The sequence below is a fragment of the Talpa occidentalis genome, unplaced genomic scaffold (genome assembly GCF_014898055.3).
Source record: "Talpa occidentalis isolate TD23 unplaced genomic scaffold, MPIMG_talOcc4v2.1 talOcc4.12, whole genome shotgun sequence".
NCBI classification, from domain to species: domain Eukaryota; kingdom Metazoa; phylum Chordata; class Mammalia; order Eulipotyphla; family Talpidae; genus Talpa; species Talpa occidentalis.
This window is the reverse complement of record NW_023601212.1, coordinates 68357440-68377899: the sequence shown is the minus strand read 5'-3', so window position 1 is coordinate 68377899 and position 20460 is coordinate 68357440. Positions and strand designations below refer to the sequence as shown.

The 20460-nt window shown below is 46.7% G+C and overlaps 1 protein-coding gene across 1 annotated transcript in view; it reads right to left on the bottom strand.

Annotated features, from left to right (window-relative positions):
• UCK2 (uridine-cytidine kinase 2) overlaps window positions 1-20139 on the bottom strand; it is a 68705-nt gene extending 48566 nt beyond the window's left edge. The window contains exon 1 of the mRNA XM_037506612.1: window positions 20011-20139. Within this exon, the coding sequence (XP_037362509.1) occupies window positions 20011-20109 (99 nt within the window). The 5' untranslated portion in view covers window positions 20110-20139. The remainder of the gene's footprint in view (window positions 1-20010) is intronic.
• Window positions 20140-20460: the final 321 nt, after the last annotated feature.

Genomic DNA, 20460 nt, shown 5'->3' with positions numbered 1-20460 from the left:
TAAAGTAGGGCTCAGCACTGGGTTGTGAAGCTGCCCGCAGCCTCTGCAGCAACGGTTCGATCCCCGACTGCTCCCCGGCCACAGGAGGAGGGTCCCACATGGCACGCAGACCTCTCCTGCCGCCCGCTGCTCCCCTCAGCAGTGTACTTCGGTCCTTCTGCCTGCTCTGCTCCCCGCTCTGGCTCTGGTGAATTCTCTCACCCTCCTGTGCTTCTGACTGTACCCAGTGCTTGTATAAATAAACAAACAAATAAATAAATCTTTAAAAAAAATAAAGTAGGGCTCAGGAAGTGCTGGGGATCTGTAGGAAAACACAAATCTAACGGAAAGGGTTTGGACTGGAATAAAGAAATAGACTAGAAAAGATGGTGAAATAGCAGCTAAGCAGGAGGGCCAGGAGCTGCATCAGCAGTGAACAAACATGAACATAAGCAAATGAAAATCTAAAGCAATTCGAAAGAAGCATTTTTTGAATAATTTATTTATTATTATAATTGTTGAAAAATACATTTTCTTAAAAAAAAAAAAAGGTTACGATGAATAGTCTAAGAAATAAGTTTGGGGCTGGGGGTAGGGCATGGTTTCCTGGACAGGCCCTGTGCACACAGCTACACAGATACACGGGTGGGCTTGGCGGTGGGGCCTCCTAGGACCTGCAGGCCCTCTGCATTTTAGGAATCAAAGTCTACTTTCCCCTGGGATACGCAGGAATCACCTGCAGGAAGTTCACCAGATCCCAGGACCAGCCACCATCTGTCCTCCATCCCTCTGTTGTGGGGATGATTTCAGGGTGGGGGGCCCAGTCCTTTTGTGTGGGATGGTGCAGGCACTCCCAGGCCTGCTTCCCTGCTCCAAGGTCCAAGGTGCCTGGGCGAGAGGCCTTTACAGAACTGCTGCTTGCCACTTCCTGCCTCTCCCTCAGGGCATCCTGCCTCACAGCTGGAAGCCCAAAGGATGGGGGATGTGAGTGGAGCCTTAAGTTTCACACTCTCCTCAGGAAGGCAAGGAGTTCTGCCTTATGGTTCTTATTTGAGAAGGCTGCAGAAAGTTTATCACCCAAGAATCTAAAACCCACTATGGAAGAAATTTTGAAATACGAGATTTTCATTCTCCAGTAACTAAACACAACAGCTCCCACAAAGGACGACCCAAGCACCTCATGCTTGTGCTTGTCCCAGGAAGACAGCTCACTCTTCCCCAGTTGTGCAATACTCAGGAAAGGAAGAAACACAATCAGAGTGTGAAGGTAAGAAAGAAGAAGTTTCTAGATACCACTAGTACTGACCCTGGTAATACCAAAACCACTGTAACAGGGTGGTCCCCAGGAAAGGGGGAGGTTCCCTGCCCCACCCAAGGGAGGGTGGAGCTGAGCAGGAAGAGGAGAAGCTGCAAAAGAGACTGAGGAAGGAAGCAGGATGGAGCCAGGAGACCTGGAGGAGGCGCATGGAGCCTAGAGACATGTGAAGAAACTGCGCTTGTCTTTTGGTCGTGGACTGGGTGACACAGATGTGGGTGAGACCCGTGGGGAGGTGACCATGGCAGTTTTTATCTTGATGTTGATTTTGCTCTTTTCCTTCCAGGCCTGTCTGGTTGTTTCTGGCCCTTTTCTGTGGGTCCCCACTGGAAGATGCTTTAGACTTGTGGCAGGCTTTGGGGCCTTGCTCTGCGCCATTCCCATATGGATGGACTTTTACCCACGAGGGGACGGGTAACTTTGGGTGCTTCATTTAGAAACTAGACTCTTTGCCTTACCTGTATTGTTTCCTAGTTGTATTAAAGTTCCTTCCCATTAAAGTCTCATATGTTTTGTGTTAATACGGCGGATGGCAGAACCCATTTAGAATAGGCAGGTTTGCGGGGTTTGGGCTGCCCCTCTCCCTGTCCTATAACACCACTCCCACTACCACCAAAAAAAAAAAAAAAAAACTTTCCGGTTTTCATGCATAATGAGCAACCAAGGGAGGAGGGAATGGAGGAGACTCTGACACTGGGAAGAGACACTGAGCTCAAGCAAAAGCAATTCCCTCTGAAGACTTTACTTCCTTTTCAGATAAAGGCCCTTTCTCAAAGACCTGCCTGGGAGGTGGGAGGGAGAGAGAACCCACTGGGCTGAGCAGGCAGAAATAATACCTGTAACACCTGTAATACCTGTAATACCTGTAACACCTGTAAATAATACCTGTAACAAATGTGGTATATTTGGCATATTTGGTATACTTAACATGTAAATGTGGTATATTTAGCATGGTCTGTGTATGTTTCATTAAGACAGAAAAATCTCACCATAGTGCATGACTAGTTGGAAAGGCAACAGGGGAACACCTTCCTCCTTTTACTATGCAAGTATAAGTGGGCATGAAAACCACTGCCCAGCACCTGAATTTTCCCATGTCCCCATATCTCTGATAGGACCCAGAAGAGAGACAGCTCTACCCAGCACTAGCCACCCAAAGCTGACTACAGCCCAGTTCAAAGCCTGTTCTCTGAGATCCTCACTGTTCTGCCAAACTCTGGGGGGAGGCAGCCCCTCTGTGGTGTGCACCGAGGCAGGATGGGGACCCTGACTCAACATGAAAGGGGCAAGGTGTCACAGCCAGGGCTGGGAGGAGGCGGCCTTGGGGCCAAGGCAGAAAGCTCTTGGATGTTTGAGAGCTATTTGACTCCAAGCAACAGTTTTCCCTGTTTGACTCCAGTCTCATCACCCTTTAAGAGGACTTCTCAGAATGGCCAGGTGAAGGGGGATGGCCCCAGGTGCCCAGGCATGGCTCTGACGTCACTGCTAGGAACCACAGCAGAACCCAAAGAAAGAATAGGGCCCCTGAGGACTCTAAAACAATGGAAAGAGCATGAAGATATGCACACCTGTGGCTGAATCCAGGAGATAAGAGTGGATACTTCACCTTTCACACACACTCTTGCTGCCCCTGGGGATGGAGGCGACAGGATGGAGGAGAGGCCCAGGTGCACTGGGCCAGTTCCAAAGACAAGCTTGCAATCTCCTGTTTGCACTCCCCAACATCCAGACTAGGAGACCTGGAAGGGACTTGAAAGGCTGTTTAATCTAGTCCCCTACCTAAGGCGGGGCGGGGCGGGGGGGGGGGGGGGCGAGGGGGGTGCGCTCTGGGACACGCAGCCATCACTGGTTCTTTTCACTAATCCATACTATTTCTAGGTCAACCCCCAAATCCCTTACCTGTGAATCTAGCCAGTCTCAGTATCAGTGATGCCTCCTTGACACAGAAGATGACCGAGTTACAGAGGCCTATGACTAGCAGTGGCGACTCAGCAAATTTCATAAAAGGGGGAATGAAAAATGTAGAGTTAGGAACCAAGCCAAGAACAAAATGGGGAAAACTACCTGGAACCAGCTACTCTCTGGTAGCTCTCTACTTTCTAAGAGACACGCTCTCCAGTCTGAAACTTTTCTGCCGCTTTTCCGCTCTCCTTCACGCCAATCGCCCTACAATTGTCACAGGGTGGTCCCCAGGAAAGGGGGAGGTTCCAGCTTCCCTGCCCCACCCAAGGAAGGGTGGAGCTGAGCAGGGAGAGAAGAAGCTGCAGAAGAGACTGAGGAAGGAAGCAGGATGGAGCCAGGAGACCTGGAGGAGGTGCATGGAGCCTAGAGACACGTGAAGAAACTGCGCTTGTCTTTTGGTCGTGGACTGGGTGACACAGATGTGGGTGAGACCCGTGGGGAGGTGACCATGGCAGCTTTTATCTTGATGTTGATTTTGCTCTTTTCCTTCCGGGCTTGTCCAGTTGTTTGTGACCCTTTTCTGTGGGTCCCCACTGGAAGATGCTTTAGACTTGTGGCAGGCTTTGGGGCCTTGCTCTGGGCCAATCCCATATGGATGGACTTTTACCCACGAGGGGATGGGTAACTTTGGGTGCTTCATTTAGAAACTAGACTCTTTGCCTTACCTGTATTGTTTCCTAGTTTTATTAAAGTTCCTTCCCATTAAAGTCTCCTATGTTTTGTGTTGATGCGGCGGATGGCAGAACCCATTTAGAATAGGCAGGTTTGTGGGGTTTTGGGCTGCCCCTCTCCCTGTCCTATAACACTACAAAATGGGTGGCTAACAGCCAACACAAAAAGTTTAGAGCTCGAGACAGAAAGAACGGCTCTGATTTACACAGAAATGAACCCCATGTTTCTGTATCAATGCAGGATCTTACTGCTCTGTACAAAACTGATGAGTACGGACCCCACTCTGCCCAAGCACTGGTGTCCTAGTTTCCTGTCTTTACCTTCCCACGCCCACCACTTAGCCCAGGATCACTTCAGTGTGATTATATTAACTGTAGGGCCAGAGACAGAATCTGCTGTTTCTGGGCTTCCTCCACACCCCCAGATCCAGAACCCACAATGCTGCTGGGCTAAAAGACAGTGTTTTGCCTCCAGTTGGGATTCTGAGTGGGAGGCCCAGCACCACCTGACCACCTCTCTCTGGTAAACCTCAAGCTCTATAAAACCACAACTCCCCGTTTTTCTTTATCCTCTGCCCTCTCCTCACTCCAGGTAAACTGGACCAAGTAAAAGTAACTTAATATTGACTCTCCAACTCCAAAAAGTTGGAGATGCTGAGTGCATCTTTAAGGAATCTCTGCTGCCCCCAACCACCATTTCCCTTCTCCCACATCAGGCTGGTCTTGCTCCTGGCCCTTAAGCAGTCCCATTCTGGGGCTCCTGGGAGCTACCCTATTTTCTGAAGGTAGTTAGAGGCTTCTATCCATGGATGACATCAACCAAAGCACAGGACCTAAAGGGCAGCCAGAAGCAAAAGCTGATACAGGCCTACACGCCATCCACTGATTCCAAGCTCCCAGTCCATCCAAAGTCCACGTTTGATGCTCACCGTTCACCAATTATTTGTAAGATTCCAGGAAGATATGCAAAGCAACGGAGGTCAAGCTAAGCAAGAAAGAAATGGGCAGGCTATAAAATACATCTTAAAATGCTACCAACCACGAATAACCCTTATATTCATTCAAAGTAAAAGGTAAAACAAAGTCCTGTTCATTTTTTTCAATTCAGTTTAGCAGTTACAATGCTCAAAAACACCCAGAACTCTCAAACATTATTCCATGACTCAGCCGTGAACAATGTTTATATTATCATAACATTGTAAACACTGAATTTCAAACCAAATGAAACTTGGTATAATTACATTAGGAGAGACATGTGGATAATTGTTTAAACCCAATTGTCAAGGATAAGTCAAGCATGTGCACATACTGAGATGTGAAAATGTACCCCCAAAGTTAGTTACATAAATGACTGACATATGAATAAAATTTAAGGAAAATACAAAATCTAATTGTCAGCAACAAGAAGTCAATAAAGAATGCCTAACATTGAGACACTCACGAAATAGCAGTATAAAAATGCTTTCATGAAATACAGAGATAAATAAAAAGAAAACTAAGAGTTAAAAGTGGTTCTCCCTGGTGGCACAGGGGTTAAATAAAGTCTCAGCATTATCAAGCTATCACCAGCCACCATGATCCCTGGCCAGGGAGCTGACCCACATGGAGAGGCAGACCTCTCCTGTCTAGCCCACCGCTCCCTTCAGCAGTGTATTTCAGTAAATCTGCCTGTTCTGCTCCCCACTCTATCTCAGGTGAATCTCCCCTCTCTCTCTCTCTCTCTCTCTCTCTCACACACACACACACACACACACACATACACACACACACACACCCCTCTGGCTTATACCCCAGTTCTTGTATGCATAAAATAATTTTTTTTAAGATTTGTTTATTTTTATACAAGAATTGGGGTACAGGCCAGAGATGCATGGGAGGGTGAGAGGATTCACCAGAGACAGAGTGGGGAATAAAACAGGCAGACGGACCAAAGTACACTGCTGAGGGAAGCAGCGGGCGAGACAGGAGAGATCTGTCCCACCATGTGGGTTTCTCCCTGGGTGGCCAGGAATCGAACTTGTGCTGCAGTGGCTGCGTATTTCTTCATAGGTTGAGTCTTCCCCTGCGCCACCAGGGAAGCCCTGCATAAAATAATTTTTAAAAAATAAAATAAAAAGTGGCAGTCAATGAGAAATGGACAGGTTGAGGAGGAAGAACTAGTGGTCTCTGTTTCTAAGTTTTTGGTTCTAACTTTTTGCTGCAGAGTAATCTGGCCCTTGCTGTCCCATCATCTTCATCCTCATCAGAGCTACCCTTTACTGGCTGTTCGCCAGTACCATCAACATGTCAGCTACCTTCTCTGCATTATTTCATGCAATGCTTATAACCTTTGAGGGTTGGGCACTGTTTTGGTGCCCATTTTATAAGTGAGGAAAGTGAGGCACAGCAAGACTAGGAAGTGGCAGAGCTGGGGCAGCACTAGCAGTATTTGTCTTTCTATACTATGTATATTTTTCAACTTTTACCAGAGTAGTAATAATATACAGGTTACATTTTTCATTGTGTACACACACAAGCAACTGCAGTGTTTAGATAAAAATGGCCAGTTAAATATGAGGGTGTGAGCTATTTCCACTCTACATGATGCAAGGTTCAGATGGGGTCAAAAGTGGGCATGATGCTTCGGTCCCACCAAGTTGTACTGAACCTAAATGGGTGCCCCCCAACCCCGCCCCAGGTGCAGGCTGAACCTACATATCCACTCCATTAGTGAGAAGCTCTGGGGCACTAATGAAGGAAAGTCCATATTCTCCCTGGAGTTTCATTCATGCCCACCTCATTTGCAGGACTAGAAAATAGTATTTTTGGGCCTCCCCGGTGGCGCAGCGGTTGAGCGCTGGGTTGCGAAGCTGCCCGCGGCCTCTGCGGCGCCGGTTCGATCCCCGGCTGCTCCCCGGCCACCAGAGGAGGGTCCCACATGGCGCGCAGACCTCTCCTGCCGCCCGCTGCTCCCCTCAGCAGTGTGCTTCGGTCCTTCTGCCTGCTCTGCTCCCCGCTCTGGCTCTGGTGAATTCTCTCACCCTCCCGCGCTTCTGACTGTACCCAGTGCATGTGTAAACAGAACAAACAAACAAACCAGCAAACAAATAAATAAAGCATGCCTCTATAAAAAAAAAAAAAAAAAAAAAAAAAAAAAAAAAGAAAATAGTATTTTTAATTTCTAAATCAAGACCGTTTCTTAGGCTACCGTTCCTGTAGCCTAAGACAAAGTACGTTAACACCCATATAAAAAAGGGCTCTTTGCAGCTCCTCCTGCTCACCTTGGTAAGGAACACTCTGCCAAGCAAAACTGCACTTTTAACAAAACTCTGCATACAGATTCAAGAGACTGATGCTTGTTCAGAAGCCTGGCTGTGGACCCAGGCTGACCTCAGAACTCCTACCCGGCAGGGAAATCCTCTGCTCCCAGTAGAAAAGAAGACAAGACTTAACCACCACCAAATATTCTGCTACTAAAAAAATTGTTTTCAAGCCCTTTTTATCAGCCCCATTATAGGGACTAGGAAAGGATGACAATCAGAAACCAAGAGGCTCAAAACTCCACACAAGATACATCCTTAAGATTTTGCAATGATGACTGTCTTTACAGGAAGGACATCTTCTGGAAAGAATCAAAAGGAACTAGAGGGCAGCTGTCACCTGCAGGAGCACCCCTCTCCCCAGGATATTGCTGATAAGGTTAAAATGTGTCCCAAATCTCAAGGAGACTAACATTTAGCTAACCTAAAACAACCCCAGATACTGGTAATTGCTGCACAGCTAATATAATGTCACACCTCAAGAGACACAGTCCCCAAGGGTTCATGGAGAAATAATGTGCCTCCCTTGTGGGGGTGGGGGGGAGTAATACTTATGCAAAAAGGACTATATCTCTGCCTAAATGTATGCTTGCAACTGAAAAGAATAAGCTTTATGATGGAAATCACCCCATTGCAGGAGGAAGGTGCTGAAAAAAGGAATTTACTTTTCACTTGGTGTATTTCATGTTTATTCCCTCCCAGTGAGCAGCACAAGGCACTAGGTGCTGCAGGAAACCAGGCTTCCTGGGGCAACACTGAGACTTGGGAGAGCAGAGTGGTTCTGGATGCTTGAGTTTCAATTCTGGCCCCACCAGGTGCTGGGAGATAGTAACTTCTCTGCGCTGGAAACCAGGGGTTATTCTGGTAACTTACCACTCAAGGCTTTCATAGATTATGGGAGCGAATACACATAAAACACTTAGAACAGCACAGTCAGTGCTCAGAAAATACTAGCTATCACTGGAAGTATTTCTGAAAGGAAATAGTAATAAATACACATGATTTCTGAAAACTATAAAGCCTGACAGAAGGAAAATACAGCAAGGCAATGGTATAGAGTGGTCACATGTAGGTGCCCTGACAGTACTGTCTGATGTAATACAAGTTGTGCTTTCTAATAAATGAAAAATCTGCCACCCCAAAAACCCATGACCCAACAACTTCTTAAAACTCAAATATCTGCCTAAGTGCCCTATAGAAAAAGTGACAGTATTGCTATACAGTGTTCATTTAAAGCACTTTCCCACACAAATAACTTTTGATTATTAACTAATAATTTTTAAATGCACGAGACTGAAGTTTGCTGAACTAGTCCCATTTTCCTAACCATCAGGGTCTAGAGCATTTGCCATCCCCGCACCCAGCACCTGCCCCTCTTGCTACTCACAGGGGGGAGCCATGTCCCACCATAAACCAGGGTGCCACCTGTTCACACACTTCTTACAAACACAGCTCAACATTCAGCTCCTTAGAGAACAACTCCTCTGAAGATCAGTACTAGCATCAGCCACAAACTCCATACACCACTAACATTAGATCTCAAAATTCTGATGTAGGATGGGCCTCCCTGGTGGTGCAAGGGGTTAAGCACAGCACTATGACGCTCTCTTCAACCTCTGCAGCACAAGTTCAATCCCCCGCTGGCCAGGGAGCTACCCACATGGCGCAGCAGATCTCTCCTGTCTCGCCTGCTGCTCCCCTCAGCAGTATTTTCAGTCAATCTGCCTGTTCTGTTCCCTACTCTGTCTCTGGTGAATCCTCTCACCCTCCCACACCTCTGGCATGTACCCCAGTTCTTATATGCATAAATAAATAAATCTTCCCCAATTTTTTTTTGATGTAGGATGAAAAAATGTTAACTCAGATGAACTCCTCCATAATTCCACACTTTTCAACTCCAACCTGTATCCTTAGTACCTATGATATTCTAGACCCAGAGGACAGAGATAGGACAGCTCTTCAAACTCAAGCCTATAGGGAAGGACAAGCAAACAGCAGCATGGAGACTGCAGCAAAGACAGGATGGAAACCTCAACTCCCATTGCAAGGGACAGAGAACACCTCCTACTCATTGGAAATGCTAGGGCTTTGAAGAGACCAGACCAAGGGGAGGGGACATGTGAAGCTGGAGTAGTACCCCCTGCAGAGGTGTGGAGGTGGGCTCTAGGGAACCCCAAGGAGCTGGCAAATTAAGGTAACTGGCCTGGCCTAAGTGGAGGTAAAACTGGAGAGACTATGGGTAGTAAGGGTTGGGGGGGTACACAATGCTGGCAGCAAGATTAAAGGCAAAGAAGAGCCACTGAAGAATTTTAGTGGGATGACAGGCATGATCTGAGCTGCATCTTTGAAAAGATCACACCAGCAACATGGAGAAATGTCTTGAACAAGTCCAGGCCAGCGCTGGGAAATCACACTCTGGAGAGTTATCCAGACAAGAAAAGCTAGATTTGGGAGTGATTGCAAGGGGAATTTGGAAATTAGAATTGATGGCACAGGGAGCCTGGATGGATGTGGGTAGAGGTAGGTGTGCTGGGGAATGGCAGAGAAGACTAGGTTTCTGTCCTGTGCATGGAGCTGGAGACAAACACAGGCAGGACAACAGGGACAGGGAAGTGTGTGGGAAGTTCAAGAGCATCAAGTGGCAATGCCCACAAGACAGAGGAAAGGACTGGTGGCTTGGAGCAGGGAGGAAGCAGAGGGGGGGAAAGAAGTGGAACTGCAGACATGATGTGAAGCTAGGGTTAACAAGATTTCCTAATAAGGTGTAAGTGAAAGAGTTGTCAAGCACAACTGAGCAACTAGAAAAATGAAGCTGCCACCAGCTGAGAAGGGGAAGGTTGCAGGATTGAGCATCTTTTAATGGAAGAGCAGTAGTTCAACACTGTACGTCCTGAAATTGCTATTATAGACCCAGGTAAAGATGCCAAGGACTTTGAAAAAGGTTCTTAAAATATTTGATTATTCAAGAAACATCATTGGAACATACCTAAGCTGTTTTTAAGTTTATGTGTTGGGTCTTCCTGGTGGCACAAGTGGTTAAGCACCGCACTATGAAGCAATCCACAGACTGCAGCACGAGTTCGATCCCTGGCCAGGGAGATACCCTCATGGCGTGGCAGACCTCTCCTGACTCGCCCGCTGCTCTCCTCAGCAGTGTATTTCAGCAATCTGCCTGTTCTGTTCCCCACTCTGTCTCTGGTGGATCCTCTCACCCCCGCCCCCCGCATCTCTGGCCTGTAACCCAGCTCTTGTATGCATAAATACAAATCTTAAAAAAAAAAAGTTTATGTGTTAGCCTGAGATAACAATGAGAAAAACAGTCCCTGACACCCCCTTGTCCCCCCATGTCAGAGAGAAGGTCAGACTAAGCAAGCAACAGCCATGGGAGTGGGGTGGGTGGTTCACAACTCTGAGGTCTGTTAGGAAGGTCTCAGCAACACAAAAGAGGGACAACACCAATCATCCCAGGAGAGTCCGGGAAAGAATGCACATGGAAGATGGGCAGGCATTATCCAGCTCCGGAAAAGGATGGTGGGTAAAGGGAGGGACTCCAGGAAAAAGGAGCAGCAGCTGTGAAAGTAAGCCTCCGCGGTCCCAGGACCAATGGGAAATACAGTCAGTATCCAGTTGACGTAAATGTTGGCCAGTGAATGTGTCTTCCAGAAGCCCATCACAGTATTTCAAATGCCACCTGCATTGTGCCGGTTCTGATTCAAATTCCTTGGTGTGTGTGACAAGTGATGAGAAAACAATTCCAGGATACTTAAGACTAGCCACAAATATGTGAAGTTGTAAGGGTTGAGGGACCATTTCTATGGAGGTGCTTAGTATGTAACAGACAAAGCTAGACTAGAACCCTAGTTTCCTGTAGAGGCCAAAGGGGTGATTTGAAATACTAAAGCTATACTAAAAAGTGAATGACTTAATGACTAGACAACAAATCTTTTCACAAGTCTAGAGGTTTCTAACGTTCTGCTTTCAACAAAATAGGGAGACAAGTGGCAAGCTAGTAGATTCATAAAAATTTTATCAGGTTCTTACATATAATTTGAAAGGTAAAAACAGTGACCCTGATACATTGAAAGTCCTTCCTTTCCTATCTACTTATGTCAAAGCTTATGTGTATATAAGCAAAAAATCTTATTCTAGCATCAGTAGCAATGATCCACTAACATATGAAATAATCAGGTGGGGGAGGAGCTCCATCTATCTCAGCAAGTTGCTTCCAAACAAAATTCTACCTTTATGATTAATTACTTATCACAAGTGTACATCTGCTTGTTTTTGATTAATTGATGCTAATGACAGTAGTAATGCAATCCAAAAGAACTTAACACTAAAGAGACTTGTAAGAACAGGAAATAAAATCATTCCAATGTCTATATTCTGAAGCAGAAACAGGATAAATGATCAATAAAAGATTTTTTCATGCACAAAAATATGAGATTAACATTTTGCAGGGGGAAGTGAATTCAAATACAGCTTCAAGGAGAAAAAAAGGAAAAATGAACATTTCTGACTCAAGTACTTAATCACGTATTTATATTTTTTTTAAGATTTATTTATTTATGCATTCAAGAACTGGGGTACAGGCCAGAAGTGTGGGGGGTGAGAGGATTCACCAGAGACAGAATGGGGTACAGAACAGGAGGATTGAGTGAAATACACTGCTGAGGGGAGCAGCGGGCTAGTCAGGAGAGTACCATGTGGGTATCTCCCTGGCCAGGGATCAAACTCATGATGCAGTGGGAGGCCCGAATCAGGTATTTATAAATGGATGATCACAGGTCAAATTATTACAATATGGAAAGTCTATCAGATTCATTTAAAAATGAAACAATTCTTTTAACATATCAATATTTATAATATGTCAGTAACTGTACATCTTTTGCAACTCTTTATCTTATAATGAAAAAATTTGATGTCAAAATATGCAAAGGGATGAAGAATTCTCCAAGATTCCCTAAGCATTTAGGATACAAACATGTTTGAGGATCACAGTTCAAAATCACAGGTCAGGTCATCCCTGGTGGCCCAAAGGGTCAAGCACAGCACTCTTAAGCTGTTCACAGCCTCTGCAGCACGAGTCCTATCCCCGGCCAGGGAGCTACCCACATGGCACAGCAGACCTCTCCTGTCTTACTCGCTGCTCCCCTCAGCAGTGTATTTCAGTCAGTCTGCCTGTTCTATTCCCCGTTCTGTCTCTGGTGAATCCTCTCACCCCCTGCACCTCTGGCCTGTACCCTAGTTCTTGTATGCATAAATAAATAAATCTTTAAAAAAATAAACACAAAATCACAGGTCAGCACTGTGGCCCCCACTCTCCTCCAAGCTCTGAGAGAGACTGCCATCCTGCACAGGTAGGGGTACATGCCCCCAACAGTACAGGAGCCAACCCTTGAACACTTGCAGAACTCTGGATTTCCTAGAGGAAAGGCAAGGGCAAACAGAGGACTTGTGCCGGGATATGCCAATGGAGCCCTTTAAATAACAAAAATAAGGGGCCTCCCCGGTGGCGCAGCGGTTGAGCGCTGGGTTGCAAAGCTGCCCGCGGCCTCTGCGGCGCCGGTTCGATCCCCGGCTGCTCCCCGGCCACCGGAGGAGGGTCCCACATGGCGTGCAGACCTCTCCTGCCGCCCGCTGCTCCCCTCAGCAGTGTACTTCGGTCCTTCTGCCTGCTCTGCTCCCCACTCTGGCTCTGGTGAATTCTCTCACCCTCCCGTGCTTCTGACTGTACCTAGTGCATGTATAAACAAAAAACAAACAAACAAACCAGCAAACAAATAAATAAAGCATGCCTCTATAAAAAAATAAATAAATAAATAAATAAATAACAAAAATAAGGCCAAAATATTAGACAAGAGAGCATACTTACATACTAATTAAAGCAATAAAGCACAACTCCACTGCAACTATACAAAGTTCTTACACTTCCACCATGTACATACCAGTCAAAATTCTTACAAAAACCCTACAGTAACGTTCTACAAGTCACACAGGGCATGTGGCAGAACGTTTATCATTATTATTGTGAAAATGAATATTCTACCAAAGTGAAGTGTGGGATCACATGGGACAGGACACCTGTTTCCTAGGGTATGCAAGATTAGTCCAGAGGATACTCAGAGATGCCATAGGAAGTGTGGGAGGGTAAGAGTCACTGACAATTTCTGCAGTTTCACTGTAAGTAAACAGGTGAAAATAACAGCTTTTTGAAAGAAATATAAGCTATGGAAAGATCATTTTTAATATTCAGGTGGCAAAGCATATAATTTCTTCTTTTTATTTTTTTCAGAAATTTTACTCTCTTCAATCACCATTCAATAATATTCTCAAAGCACACCCAATTCCTTTTATAACCAATGTCCCCATATCTAATCAAATTACTGCTTCTGAGAAGCCTGAAAGCCTAATGCATGAGTCTTTATACTTTTCAGGTTGTGTTAATAGTCTATTGGTGACACTTTTATAATGGTAAATTCTTTGTTTTCTCTGAGTCATCTCTCATGTCAGACTAACTCCTTCATGACAATAAACTGACTAGTCTTTTCTGACAACTATTACATTTAGTTGGTCTTTCAGAAAATCCTTTTCATCTTTGTTTTCATGTAAACATCGCAGTTACAGATTTCCCTTTCAAAAAAAATGTTTTGACTTGCTGTTTTGTGTTGAATTGAAAGAAAATACATGTATTCAAAATCAAATGATATATATTTGAAACTATCGTTAAGTAACTTTGTTGAAAAACTGTGAATCTAGCAACTTCTAAAAATTTATAAACAGAAATTTTAACCTATTTTAAAATATTCCAAATAAGGATTCTCAGTGGGTTTGAATCTACTAGTTAAAAAACTTTAAAAATGGAGCACCTTGGTTTCCAAAAAACAACAGATGGACAATAGAGAACATGAAAATTTTCTAGCTGGTTTTTAACAAAAGCTTCTGCATAATTGGGGATGGGACTATGATGATTTGTCAAAACACTGCAAATGATGAGTTTCTTGTATATAGATCTCTGTGTGGGTTAACTTTCAAATCTAGTGGTCATTAAATCAAGGTTCAAAAGACTAAACTTAGAACAAACCTTCAATCTTGTTTTATTATGAATTACATTAGGAACAAGATATTTAAAAATAAAACATTCTCTAGTCACAAAAATATCTTTCTAAGAATCAAGTTTTTATGCCACTAAAGGAACCACAATTTTAAGTGTTTCTATCATTTCCCTATCCTTTTATAATTTCTATTTTTGTTTTTAATTACACATGGATTACATTTAATATATGCATACACTTGACACATAGAGATGATCAAATGCTTAATGACAAATCAACTCAATGATAAAAATAGTTAATGACCAAATCAAACACGTTCACAGAGTACACCTTCAAAACTTTTTTTATTGATTTAAAACACTGAGACATACTTGGAAATCTTGGACATTTCCAACAGCACCTTCTCAGAGACCACTAGCTAAAGGTCAAGTCTTCAGCAGAAAAATACTCAAATGCCATGTCTCCATGAGAGCCTTATCAAAGCATGACTCAAAGAAATGATGGCATCAGGGAGAAGACCTGAGCAAACACTATACAGTGAGCTGGACTTCAGGACCAGAGTGAGCATGAGAAATCACACTTCAAAACAGTCAAGGAAGAAAGGAGACTGCTGACCACAGGCACAGCCCAGAGGAAAGGCAGCAGCAGGAGAGGGGCCACAAGGGGCTGCAGGTCTCTTCTCCCTTCCACTAGCCACTGTGCTGGGTGCAGACTTAATGAATAAGAGAATTTTGGGCAGAACACACAGCAAGCATTTGGGCAGAGCGGTAACAGGGGCACGTTCTAGGAGTGGGTGAGTCTAGACTGGAGAGCCAGGGGAAGGTGGACAAGAGGTGGGCAGGGCAGATCCCACCTGACTTTGATAGCCACACAGGGGTTTTGCAGAGGTAGAAAAAAATACCAGGCCAGTTTTGAGGGGAAAAAACAACCAGAGCAGAAGGATCAAGCCAGTCCCAGCTATGGAGCATCTGATAGAAGGAGGGTGTGCAATAAGGAATCTGGTCAGACAGAGATGGTAATTGAGGTTCCAAGAACAGGGCAAGGGGAGCCAAGAAGACCCAGGTCCAGAGCACATTCCAGAAGGCTCCAAAAGCAGATGCTGACTCACGGTCAAGCTGAGCTGAGGTAACAGCCCACACCTCTGAGGGGACTGCAATTTCCTCTCTTGGTCTGTATTACTCATGCCCAGTCAGACCAACCTGCCCAAAAATATCATGAAGACTGGTTGCGGCTCATGTAGAAAGCTCAAAACAAGTATAGATTGGGAAAAGAAAAATCTCGGGCCTCCCTGGTGGCGCAAGGGGTTGGGACGCAACCTATGAAGCTGTCCGCAGCCACTGCAGCACGAGTTCGATCCCCGGCCAGGGAGCTACCCATTTGGCACAGCAGACCTCTCCTGACTTGCCCGCTGTTCCCCTCAGCAGTGCATTTCAGTCGATCTGCCTGTTCTGTTCCCCGCTCTGTCTCTGGCGAATCCTCTCACCCCCTACACATCTGGCCTGTACCCCAGTTCTTGTATGCATAAATAAATAAATCTTAAAAAAAAAAAAAAAGAAAAATCTAGATTTCAATGCACAATCTATCATGGGCTAGGGAGCTAGCTCATGCCACAGGCAGGGCAAAGTCGTCCAACCTCATCTTCTGTTACCCACCATCTAGAAAGATCCCCACCCTAACTTCAAAGGGAAGCAATACACAAAAACTTTCATGGTAAAACTATTTAAGCAGTTTATAAAATACTGACAGAGACTTTATCTCCTAAATCCTTGTATCCTGAATTCTTCTCTACCCCAAGCACTTACTACAGTGTTCTGTACAACAGGACTTTCTGAATACATATCTGTCAAGCACATGCTTAATAAATGCTAGGCTCTAAATTAGCAATACCAATGTATTAGGTTGGGGGGAGCTTTTATTTGGGGGGCTCATTGCAACATGAATAACAGTTAAATATGGTTTTAATTGTGGCTTCAAATCCTAATTCAAACAGTCTTCTGAATTACAAAAATTCAAAGGGTAGTTATAAATTATGGCCTGCCTAACTCAATTCAACAAACTCCAAACACAGACGCTACATCAAACACTGGTGATATATTCAAACACAAATGTGATGCTCTTTAGAACTTACAGTGGGAGAAGCAGCCAACCAGTAGCCACATTGCAGGCAAAATATGTGAAACTATGGAAGTATTAGAGACCAAAAAATAAATCTGATTAAGATAACAGATACCAAAGTTCCCTACAGGAAATATTAGCAGAAGAGAACTTTAAAGGGGCTACAGGCTATTCCAAGGGGAAGACTAGCAGCAAACGTGTGAGAGCAGTCCTCTAAGAAGTGCTCGGTTGCACTGGAGTGTAAGGAGGGCCTGAAGACTGGGAAAACAGTCTGGGACCGCAGTGGGGTCTGAATAAGTGCTCTCTGCTCAAACATCAGACCTGTAATGAGTAATGGGGAGTGATCTGAGGTTTCCAAAAAAGAAAGTGACAAACAAGAGCTTAAGGGAGGTGACTCGATGGCAGTGTGGAGGAGCAGCTTAAGACACCAAGGAAGAAGTCACAAGGGCAGTGACAGAGGCATGGGTATATATGCAGGTGAAGAAGTCGGAAACTGCTCTTTCCCCCACTTCCCATGCTATGTCTCACCCCTTTCTAGACCTGTCCTTTAGTAGGAAATACATGAATCTGGTTTGTGACGTAGATCAGAATTACTTTCTCATCCTACCACGACTTTTAGATGACGACTTTATAACAATGGTTTGCCAGGTCAGCCTAGCAAAGCTTACTGTAAAGTTCTAACTCATCTTCATTTGTAAAACAAACTTTTAAAAAATGCAGTACATGGACTGCAATCACTATTTTTGCCTTCTACAACCAAATTAATCTAATCTGAGATAAAACACTTGTACTGGGCCAGCCTCATCACTGAGATGCAGGCCAGTCCTCAACAAAAGCAAAGCAGGGAGGGCTGGGGAGGAGAAAGAACCACCCAGACACACTCTGGGTCACCCCAGCCATCCGCATTTCCATTTCCTTTCCATTTCCTTTCGGGCCAAGTACCTCTGAAACCTTTCTGCAGCCATTCCTTTCAAGTTGAAGGTGCAAGCACGTGCTCTTGGGGAATGGCCTAGTCAATTCTTGAGAAACTGCAGGGTTGAAGGAACACCAGCCTAGTCTTGGCTCTGTCACTGAGTACATGATTTGAATACATTATTCTCAGTGAATACATTATCATTTGAATACATTATCCTCAGTGATAAGGCTACATATTGGACTCTGGAGGCTCTGCAGTCTCTTCTAATTCTAAAATTGTCATTTTTGATGATGCTGTTAGTCCTGTGCCTTCTCCCAAATTCCTCTAACAAACACCCAGGGACAGAAAGCTAATACTGCTTTCCAGACCCTCCTGCACTACAATGTTCAGATCTGAGACGCCAAAGGAGCTCCAGTTTGTTGATGTTGACCAACCTTAAAAAAAAATCTGCAGGGGCCTCCCCGGTAGCACAGGGGTTAAAGTCTCAGCCCTGTCAAGCTATCCCCAGCCAATGTGGTATGAGTTCAATGCCCCACCAGGAAGCTGACCCACCTGGTACAGACCTCTCCTGTCCCCTCAGCAGTGTATTTCAGTAGATCCACCTGTTCTGCTCCCCACTCTGTCTCTGGTGAATCCTCTCACCCCCTACCTCTGACCTACACCCCAGTTCTTGTATGCATAAATAAGAAATTTTTTTAAATTTTGCAAATTCCTTGGAGGAAAGGCACTGATATCTGCTCAATAATAAAACTAAGATAGAACTGCAGCAAACTGGTGACAACATGGAATTCTATAAGCCCAATGCGCCTTTAGACTTTTTAAAAAACAAAAAAAAAGTATAAAATAATCTTCACTAATGACAGGATCATCGCTACCTCAAATGCACATGCTTTGAAAACTAAAAAAAAAAAAACCACTCAAGAGCTTTCTACAATCGTTTTCCTGAAGTCACTGCCCACCACGGGCTCCCACTTGACAAGTTATCTAAGTAACACTTACAACTTAAACTGATTATCAGCTGAGACCAGGTGATGATTGAGGAACACCCGAACAGAAGAGAGACTCACTTCCCCCTAAATAATTTAGTAACTAATTTTTTTTTTTATAATTACCAAGATCATTCTGTTTCTAATCTGAGTGTCAGTTTAAATCTCCCTCACCCCAGGAGGACTGGATCTCGGGTTGCTATTAGGGCCCCTATTGTAACTGACCAAGCATGGTTGTTAAAAGCTCTGGGAATAAAACCACGACCCCAAAACGCCCCATGCAATAGGAATACGCAATGGAAAGAGGAGAGACCAATAATTTTAAAAAGACAAGTAAAGCTGACTGCAAGAGCTGGGATCCTGGCTTTGCTTTGGATTACCAATAGTAGTGCTAGTAAAGAACCCATTTTCTAAAATTTTACTAAAATATGCATTCAATCGGGACAAATGGAACCTAAACTTCCGGGCCCTAAAAGTAAAGCAGACGCCGGTTCCCAGCTGCGTGAGCGTGTAACCACGCGAACTTAATCAATAAAGAAGTTCCCCCAGCGCCACTGCAGGCTCGGGGCGCCCTAGCAGCCCAGACCCGAGGAGAACGCGTAAAACCAAAATGGAGGAGGGGCCACCCGGGAGTCGCCGGAGCGCGAACCTCGTGGTAGCTTCTCATGGCGCCAAGCAGCCTCCCAGCTCCCTCTCCCCGGCCCCGGAGGCAGCATCCCGCCTCGCCCAGCCCGGTGCGCCGAACTGCTCCCCCGCAGGCCCGTCGTGCGGAGCCTGGAGCTGCAACAGAAGTGAGAGGGTGCAGAGCGACAGAGGAAACAATTAGCCACATCTTCGAGGCAGTTAGGGGAGCAAAGCCAGAAACATCTGGGAGGGCGCCACCCTTCTTCACCTGCAGAACAGCCAGGGGTACGGCGAGGCGATCGTTGTGGCCCTCGTCTCCCCTGGCCTCGCCAATAAAACAAAGCAAGCAGGTTCCTGGGGGAGTCAGGCGCCCCCCCGAGAAGAGCCCCCTCCCGGGAGCCAAATCGCGTTCGCCCAGGCATCAAGGCGCATGGAGCCATGAACTTTCTCATTGAGGCGGCGACGTTTCTTCTTATAGCCATTAAAAAAAAAAAAAAACAGAGGCGGCGGCGATTATTTCACTGATGTCACCGCACCTATTTGGCTCCCAGCATTTCTCCCCGAACCCCCTGCCATGCCCAGCCTCCGCGCGGGCTCCCCTTCCCCGGGACGCCGCCTGGAGCATTCTCGCGCTCGGCTTCCCGGCTCGCTCCGCCCTTGGCACTCGGGCCGCACCGCAGGGCCAGCACCTCCCGGCGAGGCCGAGGGAGGGGGCGCACCGGGGGCTGGTGGGGAGCCCGGCCAGAAGCCCTCTCCACCCCCCACCCCGACAGACTTGTAAAACAATAAGCATCCGCTTCCCCGCCCCTCCCCCACAGGACCCCGGCCACAAGTTCAGGCCGCCTGGGAAAGAGGCTCCAGGGAGCGCGCCCGCCCCGCGATCGTGGCCGGCGAACCCCGGGATCCTGCGGGGCCCGCGTGCTCGCCGCCGCGCCCGAGTCCGCGCGGGGAAGACCGCGAAGGCGCGCGGCCAAGAGCCGGGGCGCGCGGGCCACGCGGTGGCTGCAGCAACCGCCACGGCCCGCGGCTTCGGCCCCGTGCGCCCTGGGCCCGCCTGGAGGCGCACCGGGGCCCGCCGCCCGCCGTACCTTGCCGCTGGCCGTGCCCCCGCTGACTCCGATCAGGAAGGGCTCGCCGCTGCTGGGCTGCTGATGGCTCTGCAGGGTCTGCTCGCTGTCCCCGGCCATGGCTCGCGCGCCCTCCTGCCGCCGCGGGTTCGAACGGCTCCCGCGCGCGCGCCTCGGGCTCCCTCGCTGCCGGCCGGGCGCTGCCGGGTGAGGCTGCGGCTCCGAGCTGTTGCGGGACTGCTTTCCCGGGGGAAGCGAGGACCTTCTCTGCCCGCAGCAGCCCGGCCGCTTTACATCCCAGGCAGAGGTCAGCGTGATGCTGCCGCTCCAATCCGGCGGGCAGGGCGCTGCGATTCGCCCAGGCGCGGGCGGCGAGGCGTCTGGCCCCAGCCTCCGCCCCTCCCAGGCCGCGGCCGCCCGAGGGCTCCGGGAAAGGTGTGAGCCGGATCCTCCTCCCCACCCGCCCGCTTA